We start from the raw sequence: 13,057 nt of genomic DNA, 5'->3' as shown, positions 1-13,057 counted from the left end.
TTGAGAGTTTGATCTGCTAGCTGGCCCCAGAGCTGTCAATCTGAGGTAAGCTCAGTTGATGAGATCTGTCCTGCCACCAGGGCAGGGCTGTCTCTCCCTGTGCATTTCTTAGATTGGACCAGCCTTCTGCCACCTGCATGCATCTGCTTATCAGTGGCTGGCCCTCCTGCTTATCATAGCTGCCTCCCAGGACCTTCCCTAACCTGGGTTAGGGCAAGCCAACTTGAAGCTCCCCACCTGTGCATGCCCCTTCATCTCAGACCCATGGAGTAGGTTTTTGGTTTTGTTTGTTTGTTTGTTTGTTTGTTTGTTTATCAGTAGAGTCTCAAGATGGCATTCAGGTTGCTGCCTTCCAAGTGTGATATAGTGGTTTCTCTCTGAGGCTGACCTGTGGTTAGAGGAGTTAACATCTCACCAAAGCCTGCAGCTGAGATTTCAAGAGCTGCAGGCTTGTCTGGAGGGTCAGCTCGCTTACCTCTGTGCCAAGGTTTCTGCCCTTCCTACTTCCCTCCACCCCTCACCTGCTGGGGGCTTTGCTTTTCTTCCATGCAGCTGTCTTCTCTCGGTGGCTCTTTGCTGGAAGGCTTTCTCCTCCTTCCTGAATTTCCAAAGCTCCTCCTCTAGTTCTGTCTTTGGGATAAAGTCTTTTTCTATGACTGTTGTCACACAGAGACAGCCTTTAGTCTGCCATCTTACCCCAAACTGAATGGGGTAAACTGAACCCCAATACTTTTTTAGTTTATTTTAAAGATTTATTTTTATTTTATGTGTGTGAGTGTCCTGCCTGCATGTGTGTCTGTGCACCTCATGTGTGCACCGCCTGAGGAGGTCACAAGGTCCTCTGGGACGGGAGTTATGGACAGTAGTTAGCTGCCATGTGAATGTTGGGGCTGAAGCAGGCCCTCTGCAAGAACAGCAGGCATTCTTAAGTGCCAGGCCATCTCTCAGTCCTGAATAGTAAATCCAACTTCGGCTCATGAGCCATGCAGACTGTGTCGTGCATAAGACTCATGTGTATGACACACGTGATTCTCTCTGCACCCCCAACTGTGGTTAGTGTTCCAAATTTTTGGATTTGAAGTGTTTGTCTATTCATTTGTTGGGGTCTTAATGTATCCCAGGCTGGCCTCAAACCACTACTGGATCTTTAGGTTTGAAATTCTGCTGCTCCGACACCCACCTCCGTGCTGGGATGACAGGCACGTCCCACCATGCAGGTTGTTGGGGTGCTAGGGCTTGTATGCAGAGCTTTGTGCATGCTGGGTAAGTACTCTGCCACCTGAGCTACATTGCTAGCCCACTGGAGTGTGTCTGTGTGAAGAATGCTCCCCGATGTCTCGTGGCTGTTGTCAGTGACTGCTCTCCTGTACCAGCAGTGACTGGAAGTAAATGTTTCTAACTCAGGCCGCCTTCTGCCTGAGAACTGGGCCCTTATAACCTGGGGCGACAGGTAGGCCGGGCACTCCCTTGCCTTCTCTCTCCCTTTGCAGCAGCACGGTGAGAAGGGGACAGTCACCCCCACAGCTCCAGTACACACAGAGCACGGTGCTTTCCAAACTTTCTGCCTGCATTTACTTCCTAGTATCTTAACTTTCCTTGGTGGCTATTGCTCTGGTGCCGGGTCTCAGCCTGTCCGCACTACCTCTCGTGCTACTGGAGCCCCTCTGCTCGCTCGCCTGTTCAGTGTGCCTGGCTCTGGACCTGTTGGCACCTGATTGGGTGCCCATCTCTCTGTTCGCTTGCAAATGCAAGTCTATAGGACTTTCTGACTTTCATAGCAGGCGTGGACTGGGGGGAGGGGGGGTTCTTATGGGATGCCAGGCAGCTGGTCACTTGAGGGGGCACTGCTCTTTGACCTTTGTCATGTTTGATCTTTAAAATTTGCACGATAGCATCCCATTTGTATTCTTTGAGAGGCTTTCTTGTCCTCTGATTTAATTGTATCCTGCTGTCAGCTCAAGGCTGTGATGCTGCCTGAGGCTTCCTTGAGAACTGTTGTTGCAGGATTAGAATGTGGATTACCAGAAGGGCATTGGTTGTACTTTGAAAAAGATCTTCTGCCCACTTGTCCATGGCTTGCTTCATTTTCTTCGTGTTGTCTGTCTGTCTCTTTCTCTATTTTGTTTTGGAATCTTTTCATTCTTGCTCAGTCTCCTAGAACATGCCTGGTGTCCACTGGTGGTCTAGCCGGGGTGCTGGTATGGGGACAGGAGGCTAACAGGCAGCCCTGCCATGAGCGCATAGATACTGCCACGGCCCCGCTCCAACATGAATGAGCAGATTTTGCACAGAGGGAGCCGTCCTACACGTTCATATTTGAAGTGTTTAATGCCAGTGTAGAGACAAATTCTCTAATATTATCCATGCAGAGTGAGGGTTGACATAAGCTCTTTGGTTTAAGCTGAAAAGGAGGGTATATCCGTGGCTGAGCGTGTCTGTGTTTGGGGCATGCAGATATTCCCTTCAGGCCCCACCTGTGATACTCTGCACTTGTGAACTCTAGGCTTTTGGAGGGTGGAGAGGGTCTGTCCTCATGGTTAACCTCGGCTGAGCACTGCCCCTCTGCTCCCGTGGCTCATGTTGATCTGTTGTTCCCTTCAGCCACTGCACGTCCTCCAGAGAGTGCTGAGCGTTCCCATTTACCATCGCCTCATATGTCTCTCTTAAAACCCCGTTACTGTCGTTTAGAGGTCTCAGGTGAAGGGAGAAATAGATGCAGGTGGCCGTATTTTTAAGTTACATTTGATTACCTTAAATGCCAAAGCTTACATCCATTTCTTCACCCACTTAGATTAATTTCAGCTTATTCTTCTAACATTTGCCAGAACAAAATAAAATTGCCATGTTTTCAGAAAGATCATTACACTTTTAAGTCAATCTGATTGCTAAAAAATTATATATTTTTAGGCAGGCCAACTGCTAAGGAAAAAAAAAAAAAAACCCCATAGAATTAACATTTGGAAGCTTATCTTTGATGAACGGGTCTAGTCTCCCTGTGTGGTAGGTGGCTGAACTGACAGAGTATATATGAGGGTCTAGGAGAGGTTTTCACCTTTCCTAACGCTGTGACCCCTTAATACAGTTCCTCCTGTTGTGATGACCACCAACCGTACAGTTATTTTTGTTGCTACTTCATGACTTTAACTTTTGCTGTTATGAATTGTAACATGCATATCTGATGGTAAGGATATCTGATAGGCAACCCCTGTGAAAGGTTCGATCAACCCCCAGAAGGGTTGAGACCCAGGTTGAGGACCGATGGTCTGGGGTGTGGTTTCAGCCTCTCTTGGCTGCAGTCTGAGGGTGCAGGATTTAAAACAGCATCAGTGGCTATGAAAGACTAGTCAATAAAGCAGCCCCAGCAGAAAAATCCCAAATATGATTGGTTTATTGTGAGCTCCAGGGTTTTTCAAAGGCACATTTACGTTAGAAGTTAGCATTTCATGGTGTCTGTGGCTACGTATGTTGACTGTTTTGACACTTCTCAGGGCTTTATTTTCTCCTCTTCCGCTTGCTGATGGAGCATCTCACTGAAAGCCCCCTGCTGATTTAATTAGCAAATGCCAATTAGAATTATAGCTGGTTAGAGTTTGGTACAAGTGTGAAGCAATTGATCTCCTGGGAGTGAAAATGTTTTGCTTTTGTACCCTCCAGGGAAAACACACTTATAGCTGACTTCCCAGCGCTCTGAAAATACATGGCTCGGCAACATGAGCTGTTAAGTGGGCCTTGGTCTCTAGTCCTCACCTGTGGATGGGTGCTGATCACGGATGATGCTCTCTTGATTCCTGGTCTTCACTGTTCACCCCTCCTCACCAAGCCTCCGTCTGTCTGTAAAACAGCCTTACAAATGCGTGCTTTGTCCTTTTACACAGTTACAAACTAGACGTTAAGAGCACTCGATGCTCGTCTGGGTCATTTTCTGCTCCCCGTGCTGGGTAACTGACCGCTGCCTGCAGCCCCGGCTCTGGGGGATCTGAAACCCTCTTCTAGCTCCCACAGGCACAGTACTCATGTGTACAAACCCACACATGTTTGGATGCACACAATTAAAAATAAAACAGAGACCTCACAGAACGAATGCCGCTCAGGAATGTCTTCTCTGTATAATTGTCTAGCACTCAGGCCTCAGAATCAGCATGTCCCTCCTTCAGTATTCAGCCGTGGGAACTGAGGGAGCCCTCCATCCCTGGGCAAGCCTGTGTTAGCCAGGGCACAGATGCAAGGCAGGAAGGTGCAGTGTGGGAGCTTCAGAGCTCAAACTGCAGGGGTCATTTCTGCAGTGCTTCATCTTCTCCATGATATGCTGTTTGCTCTTTCAATAGTATTGGGAGTAGGCAGGCAGAGTATTAAATGTGTGCTTGACATTAAGGATGGGGATTCACCAGGGAACGAACCTTCCTGTCAGTGAGATTCATGCTGAGGAGCAGAATGGTGTATTCACCCCACTCTGGATGGAGGCTTGGCGGGGTGAAGGGATTCCCCAGTCCTTGGTCATCAAGGATGGACCAATGGGGCCAGGAACTGTGTTCTGTCCTGTGAAAAGAGAACACATAGGATTCCCATGCAGGACCCAAAGGTGTTCGTGACAGGAAGGGAAGCGGTGTGGTCATAAGCTGGTCTTGTCTCATTTTTAGAATATGGTCCATTTCCTTGTTCTCCCGCGTAGCTGCTTTGAATACTATTAATCCGTTTTCCTCCGCCTAACATCCATTTCTTTGGTTTTGTGTTCTTAGAAAACCATATGTACTTGTTTGAAGGTAAAGACTATTCTAAGGAGCCCAGTATGGAAGACAGAAAGTCATTTGAACAGCTGGTGAATCTTCAGAAAACTCTTCTAGAGAAGACAAGTCACGGGGGCCGGACCCTCCGGAACAAAGGCAGCGTAAGAGCCATTACTTTTCTATAACACCATAGATTCTTGCAGTCTGTTACCTAAGAAAGCAAAGGGTGCTGCTGGGGTCAGTTTGTTCTCTTAGGATGGGTTGATAAGGAACAAGCCTGTGTTGACTGGATGTAATAAATGAACTGCACTCTGGGATAATTACTATAAAATGTTCTAAAAGCATTGGTCAGGCAGGGGAGGGTTGGAGAGATGGCACACTGGCTAGGAGCCATTACTGTTCTCAGGAAGGCCCAGATTCCCAGCATCCATGGCAGCTCCCATTCCTGTAACTACAGTTCTAGGGGGTCCTCCACAGGCTCCTGCACACACATGGCTCACACACATAGATGCAAGGGAAGCACTCATACACATAGAATATAAAGTAAATCAATCTTTAAGAGACATTAAGAACTGGCAGGATGGTTCAGCAGTCAGAGCACTTGCTATGCTAGCCTGACTCTCTGAGTGGGACTTCCAGAACCACGGAAGAAGAGAGACCCGACTCCCAAAGGGTGTCCTCTGACCTCCACACTTGTACCATATACACACGCACATACACACACACATAAACACTCTTTCTCACACATATATACATAAGTAACAACATAAGAATTTATTTTAAAAAAGAGTAAAGAAATTGAACATTGTGGTGCATGCCCGTAATCCCAGCATTTGGGAACTGGAGACAAGAGGATCAGGAGTTCAAGGATAGCCTGGGCTACATGAGACCCTGTCTCAGAATAGGCATTAGGATGGTGCGTATATTTTATGACTTCATGCAAGTAAAAGCAGCTCTTGGTCCTCTAAGCCACCCCTTAGGCACCACATTGTTACAAGAAGATGCCATGCCTGCTGTTGGCCTTTGTGACCCTAAGTCATCATTCATTCATTCACTCACTCATTCATAGGATGACAGTCGTAACGACATGTGATATTCCAGTGTCTGGCACTTTATGTTTGTTCTGTAGAACAGTCAGTCATTAAGTAAGGAGGCTGCTGAAATGACCTGGTTCAAAAGGAATCATATAATGATTTGTAGAAAGTTGCACTAAAATTGTTTAAGCTAGGGCTGGCATCCTGTAAGTCGTGCTTTCAGTTGAGAAGGAGGAGTTACTTGGACGTGCTTTGTTCCCCATGAAGTGACTGTGACTGCCACCTCAGTGCTTTGGCAGAGTTTGGTGCCCAGTGGCCACGGTGCCTGTGAGATGTCATGTTTAGCACAGTGACCCACGGTCAGCGCCCACCGCACAGGCAGTGTGGAGATGCAGGCAGTGTGGAGATGCACTGTTCCCATTGCTCCCATGCAGGATGAGTGCTTTAGATGGAGCTTGCAGAGGAGCAGCAGGCCTTGAGCTTCCTGACCGTAGGTCTTCGTCTCTCAGGTTCTTATCCCAGGCCTTGCAGAAGGGCCCATCAAAAGGAAGAAGATCCTTAGCCCAGAGGAGCTGGAGGACAGACGGAAGAAAAGACAGGAAGCAGCGGCTAAAAGGAAGAGACTGATGGAGGAGAAGAGGAAGGAGAAGGAGGAGGCTGAACACAGGAAGAAGTTTGTCTGCCTTAGATCAGGATGGGGGGGGTCACTGTCGCTGAGGGGAGGGTCTTGTGTAGTGAGCCCACAGCTGACATGGCTTTAAGGCCGGGACATCTTGATCGCTCTGCAGCTCTTACTGGAGTCAGAGTACAGTTTTAAAGATTAGACCTTTACGTTTAGTCCTCAGTGCCGAGGTGAAGATGCATTCTGTCCAACAAGTTTATCTGTCTGTCTGTCCATCTATCTATGTGCCGATTTATCTATTTATAGTGTGTGTGTGTGTGTATGTGTGTGTGTGCATGCATGTTCATGAGCCACAGCACACAGGAGAGATGAGAGGACAACTTGCAGGCAGTTCTCCTTTCCCTTCCCCTATTGGTTCCTGGGATTGAGCTCAGGTTATCTACTCGTGGGTAGAACACTTCAGTCAGGGGGAGTTCACTTGTCACCTCCTGTGAGGAGATAACCCGAGGGATCATTAATCCCCCTCTCTCTCTGGTCTGGTGAAGGATGGCCTGGTGGGAATCCAACGGTTACCAGTCCTTCTGCCTGTCCTCGGAGGACAGCGAGCTTGAGGACCTGGAGGACGGAGATGAGTCTTCTGCCGAGCTAGCTTATGAAGATCTAGACTCAACCTCCATTAACTATGTTAGTGGCGACGTCACCCACCCCCAGGCTGGCGAAGAAGATGCTGTCATTGTGCACTGTGTAGGTAAGAGTAGTGGGCGGGGACCCTGAGGATACCTTGTCTTTGTGATGCCAAGAAGTTGGAAGGGTAAGGTCAAATGCGACCTAAAAGTGATCATCCCAGGGCAGCATTGTATGGTCAAGGGGCGTGGCTTTTAGCGGTGAGAGTTGACTTTTTACTGGGTTGAGCTATCCAACCTCCTTGGGCCCCAGCCGCCTAATACATGTAGGCTATTGGTATCAGCTTTATCCTGGTGATTAAGACGGTGGAATGAGGTGACACTTGGGAAGTAAATCCATCCTGTGAGGAACAGCAAAACTCCAAGTGTGTTCCCCCTGCGGCCGGCCGGCACACTTTAACTCCCTCCACCCGGAATCCTCTTTCACTGAGCATGTGCAAGCGACTGCTTCCCTGGCCCTGTAAGTGGAGAGGCCTCCATCATTGCCTTCTGTCGTATTCTGTCCTGTTCTCTGTCATGCATTTAGTCACCTGACGCCGTAACATCCATTGGTTTATTTGACTGTCTCGGTGCATTAGAAAGTGAGCATTGTGGAGCCAGGACTTCCACTGTTGTTGTTCACTGGTATGAGAGCCTGGTGCTTAGAACAGTTCTTGACATGGCGGATCTATGAGCCAATGTGTGTAGAGTAAATGAGTATAAATACAAGGGCTAGCCAGCTAGACTGAGTCCTTCTACTTTTCTTCCTCCTTACTACATGGGCAGGTGTGCACTGCGGGCTTATCGGTGTCTACTCCATTCTGCCTGTCTGCTCTGTTGTCTGCATCCCGCCTCTTACCTCCCACAGTCATAGGCGCCAGAGCCTCTCTTTCACAACACTTCATTTCCGACATTCCTGTTTTGACAATTCTTGGCACAATATATTCTGGTACCTCCTAGAATATTCCTAGGAGATTAGATATATTTCCTTTTCTAAATAGTCATTCTCCCACAAGCCTATTGTGTGTGCCTTTGGTTTTCCAAGTCACGCACTAGCCTTGCCTCCTGTAGATGGACATTTTCTCTCTCCTGTCAGATGATTCTGGCCGCTGGGGCAGAGGCGGCTTATTCACAGCTCTGGAAGTACGATCAGCTGAACCAAGAAAAATATACGAGCTGGCTGGGGAAATGGAAGGTAAGAAGCGGAGAAGAGGAGGAGAGGCTCAAGGGCAGAGAGGACACTTAAAGCGGCGCATCGGGTGGCTTAGGGTGCACTGCAAAATGAGAAGTGCCAGCATTTGGTTGCCCATCATGTGTGACTTTGAGGCAGATCCCCCTTAAGTTTATTTTTTCATAATTTCTGTCTGACACTGTCTCCACCTTCCCTGGGGCTGTAATAAGGATAGGAGATACACGTGCTCGAAGACCAGATCCCTGCTCACCATCCTGACTATGTCCCTAGAAGAACATCAGACCTAGTAGAGAGAAATCGGCCACACTTTTAAACTGTTCACGACAGCTCAGGCTCGGTGCTGTGGGGATGGAGGGCTATCACACTCCCTGAAGGCAGAAGTGAGGGTGTGTCAGGACTGGGGGCCTTGATGGGCAGTGTCAGCCTTTGGTACCAGAGCCGGGAAAAGGCACCTGCTTTGATGTGCAGCAGTTGCAGTGTGGAGGCAAGGATGAAGGCTTCCTTGTTCTTTCCTGAGGTGACTGCGGTGGCAGTAAGAGCCCTGGTAGGAGGAACACCTGCCAGAGTTTGCTAGAGATTGCGTTTATCATGCTTCTGCCCTGTCTGGAGGGGTAAACAGTCGGAGTGAATACTGGCTCTAGTGGCAGATTGTTGAGAGAAGTCATTGCAGATGTGGATTCTGACCTGCCATCTAGAAAACCAGAGAGAGAGGAACTCGAGGTGTGGATGGAGGAGACCCTGTGTAAAGTCCTGAATTATAGTCATGAGAGAGAAATGAGATCACAGATAACAGAGCCTGGGAAATGTAGCCACCTAGTCACTGAGGCAGGAAGAGGAAAGGGATTGTTAGAGAAAAGAGGGACCTTGCGACTGTAGCGTTTGGAGGTAAGGTTGAGTAGCCCTCATCCAAAATGCTTGGGACCACAAATGTTTCAAATTGCAGATTTAAAAAGAAAAATCAGAATATTTGTGTGTACAGTATGAGTCTGTGGTGTTGGGATCCAAGTCTAAGTACAAAATTTACATATGTTTCATATCTAATAAGCAACGTGAAGGTAATTTCGCACAGCAGTATTTTTAATGTACCCGCCACAGGCAGTCAAGTGGGCTACTTCCTATTCTGATGCCATGTGAGAATCTGAATTCAAAACTCCGTATTGGCACACATTGAATTTGGATTTCTAGATTAGAAATACCTGCTTTGCACAATTAAAGAGAGGGTGATGAAGGCAAAGAGACAGAAGTGGAATCGGAATGGCCGCTGGATTTCGCCCTGTTGGTGGCCGTACTTCCTTGGAACACTGGGAGGAGTTTGGAGTCTGAAATGTGCTACACAGACTTAAAGAGTAGTGGTCAGTGTAACTAGAGAGGAGCCGTGCATCGTTTCTGAGGAGGGATTAAAGTGGGCAGCAGAGCAGAGGAGCTCCGCTGCAGTGACCAGAGAAGGCTGAGTGCGCTGCCTTGGGTCTGAGAAGATGAGGAGAGTCCGCATTGCCGGAGAGAGGTGACGGGAGCATTTCTATCGCTGTCTCATTCTTTTGTATCTTCCCCAGACTTAGCATCCCCAGTACCCGATGAAGGAGGATCTAGGCAGGGACAGCCCCAGGCAGCCCAGGGTAGAGCCACTATCCAAGGGGGAGGGACGCTTAGCCACATCATACCATTCACAGGTGCTTATCTGGGAAATCTGCTCGGAAGAATGACTTAAAAGAGCAGGGTTTTTTGTTGGTTATTTATCATTTTTGTTTGAACAGAAAATCCACACTAGGTTTGTAAAGCTGAGATCTAATTGGCCCATTTGCCTGGAATATCTGCTTGATTTAATTTGGAGAGAGGGAAATGAACAGGTGGGACGGTAGAGTGTAGTGTGGGGGTGATTTAAGACAGACAGGGACTCAGGCACCCTCATCCTTCCTCTCTGAATCACTGTGGTGGCCACAGGGGCACCAGGCTGGTAATGTGTGAGGACCAGAGTTTGGAGGGAAACAGCTGGCTACCTGCTGAAGATGATGACAAGTCGGGGGAAAGGCTGTAAAGAATTCAGAGGGAGGTGAAGTGCCACACCTAATCGGAGCAAGCCATGCTGGCCCATGCCTATAGTCCTAGAACCCTGGAAGTCAAGGCAGGAGGATTGCTGTAAGTTCAAGGATAGCCTGAGCTACAGAGGGAGATCATATTTCAGAAAGCAAGAAAATAACAAGAAATGTGATTGGAGTTAGAAAATGAACTCTTCAGGAACTTAATGTTCTTTTTACTCTCTCTTAAAACCTCAGACCTGAGTTTGGGCGATGTCCTTCTATTTCCTATCGACGATAAAGAGTCACGAGACAAGGGGCAAGATCTGGTAAGTAGAAAGCCTGTCACATGCCAGGACTAAAGCTTGGCTAGTGACAGCTCCTCTTGACACCTCTGCTGTCCAGCCTGTGCATGCTCACTGCCCAGCCTCTGCAGGAGCACAGTAGCTTGTTAGGTCTGCACATCTATGCCACCTACTGGGTGGCTTCAGCCTTAGAAACATATTGCGAGTGTGGCTGGAGACAATGTGACCACATGGGGTAGCAGTCTGTTCTGTTTTTATTCACTTTACACCTGGATCACAGCCCCCCCTTCTCGCACTCTCACCCTTACAATTCCCTTCCTGCATTGCCCCCTCCCGAAGGGGAACACCCCTTGGTACCACCTCTCCCTGGGACATCTAGTCCTAGCAGGACTGGGCACATCCTCTTCCACTGAGGCTCAACCATGCAGTCCAGGAAGGGGAAGGGCATCCAGTGACAGAGAACAGAGACCGAGACAGCCTGGTTCCACTTGTTAGGGGTCTCACATGAAGATCAAGCTGCACATTTGCTACAAATGTGTAGGGGTCTAGGTCTAGCCCCTGCTGCTCCCTAGTTGGTGGCCCTGTCTCTGAACTCCCATGGGCCCACAGTTGACTCTGTAGGAGGTCTTCTTGTGGTGTCCTTGACCCCTCTGGTTTGCTCAATTCTATCCCTACTCTTCCACAAGACTTCCTGAACTCTGCCTGATGTTTGTCTGTGGGTCTTTGCAACTGCCTCCATCTGCTGCTGGGTAAAGCCTCTCAGGAGACAGTTATGCTAGGCTCCTGTCTCCAAGCATACAAGATGTGCAAGGATAAAGATGGAGCAGAGACTTTGGGAACAGCCAACCAATGACTGTCCCAACTTGAGTCCCATCCCATGCGAGAGACACTACTAATGCTCCTCTGCTATGCTTGCAGACAGCAGCCTAGGGGCCAATAGCATTCCATGACCGCTACCTTCTCACCGTGCCCTCCCAGGCTAGCTTCTATGTGTGCACGTATTTGATGCCTTTCTGCATGTTCTGATTTCCGTGTGTGTGTGTGTGTGTGTGTGTGTGTGTGTGTGCACGCAAGGATACATGTGTGCACGTGGAAGCCAGATACCAGCCTCACTTGTCAGTTTTCAGGCCACCCACTTTGTTGTTGTGAGATTGGATCTCTATCCTGGAGCTTATGGCAAGCCCTGGGATCCGCCTGTCTCCAGCTCCCCAGCTTGGGATTACAAGCGCCCTACTTATTATGTGGGTTCAGGGGATGAACTCAGGAGGCAAGCACTCTACTGCCCAAGCCAGTTTCCCTCGCCTTTCAAGTTTTCCCCCAGCCTCCTAAAAGTACATACATGAGCTTGAATTAAGATTCAACCTTATTTAATTTATCTCATAAAGACTTTGTCCATATGTAGTCACAGTTTAGGTCCCAAGGGCTTGGATCCCCAACATAGCAACTGGGGAAGTGACTCGATCCATGCATAACAGGCAGGTGGGCCTGGCCACTGCACATCTTTTTCTGTGCCTCAGGGCTCCCTCCCATTACAGTCCCTGGAACAGCTCCTTGCTCCTTCCCTGGCCCAAACATCAGGCCCTTCATTCATATATGGGGATCCTTATTTTCTCTGAATCATTTGTGTAAATTTATTACATTTTTATTTATTTTGTGCCTTGTGTGTGTATGTGTACTTGCCTGTGCACATGCCTGTTGGTCTTGAGGACAACTTGCATTTGTCCATTCTCTTTCCACCAGGAGGGTCTTTGGGATCACGCTCGGGCCATAGGCTTCGCAGCCAGCCCTTTCTGTTCTTTTTATCGTTAGTACTCCACAGAGTGTTGGCTCATAAAATATGCCCCAAAGCATTTCCTGAGTAGAATAAGAAAGTGTGATGTAAAATTCTCAGGCTTCCTCCCTTTTGTTTATACACAAATTCCTGTGAAGGATTATGCTTTCTAGCCGGCAGAAGACAGGAGGCAACCCACGCCTCCTCGGCTGTGCATCGCAAGTGTCTCCTCCTTGCTCGTCGGCTGGAGTATCTGTAGTGAGTTTTATCTTTTAGCACATCCACCTGACTCTGTCTGAGGGCCAAACCCATGAAGTTTGAGGCAGATCATGGCTGATTTAGAAAAAGAGGTAGAAACTGAGGCCAGGAGACACTCGCACTCGAAGACCTGCGTGGCTAACAGCAAGGTGTTTTCTTTCTCTTCACTCAGTCATTTCTACAGCACTGCATGAAGTGAGCAGAAAGGGGACCACAGTGTCTGCGAATAAGAAACAGAGTCCAGGGCTGGAGAGATGGCTTAGTGGTTAAGAGCACTGACTGCTTTTCCAGAGGTCCTGAGTTCAATCCCCACCAACCTTATGGGAGTCACAACCATCTGTAATGGGATCCGATGCCCTCTTCTGGTGTGTCTGAAGATAGCGACAGTGTACTCATAGGCATAAAATAAATAAATCTAGAAAAGAAAGAGAGAGAGAGAGAGAGAGAGAGAGAGAGAGAGAGAGAGAGAGAGAG

General features: G+C 48.4%; 1 protein-coding gene across 5 annotated transcripts in view; it reads left to right on the top strand.

Moving 5' to 3' along the window:
• The window catches only part of Chd1l (chromodomain helicase DNA binding protein 1 like), a 55,114-nt gene that overhangs the window by 38,401 nt on the left and 3,656 nt on the right, over positions 1-13,057 (top strand). For all 5 annotated transcript variants that reach the window (XM_029475104.1, XM_029475103.1, XM_021158320.1 and 2 more), the window contains exons 16-20: positions 4,737-4,885; positions 6,268-6,431; positions 6,926-7,128; positions 8,139-8,237; positions 10,508-10,578. In XM_029475104.1, coding sequence (XP_029330964.1) covers positions 4,737-4,885; positions 6,268-6,431; positions 6,926-7,128; positions 8,139-8,237; positions 10,508-10,578 — 686 coding nt within the window. The remainder of the gene's footprint in view (positions 1-4,736; positions 4,886-6,267; positions 6,432-6,925; positions 7,129-8,138; positions 8,238-10,507; positions 10,579-13,057) is intronic.

The sequence above is a fragment of the Mus caroli genome, chromosome 3 (genome assembly GCF_900094665.2).
Source record: "Mus caroli chromosome 3, CAROLI_EIJ_v1.1, whole genome shotgun sequence".
Lineage (NCBI taxonomy): Eukaryota > Metazoa > Chordata > Mammalia > Rodentia > Muridae > Mus > Mus caroli.
Note: the sequence above shows the minus strand (reverse complement) of the source record. Positions and strands in the feature narration are given on the sequence as shown.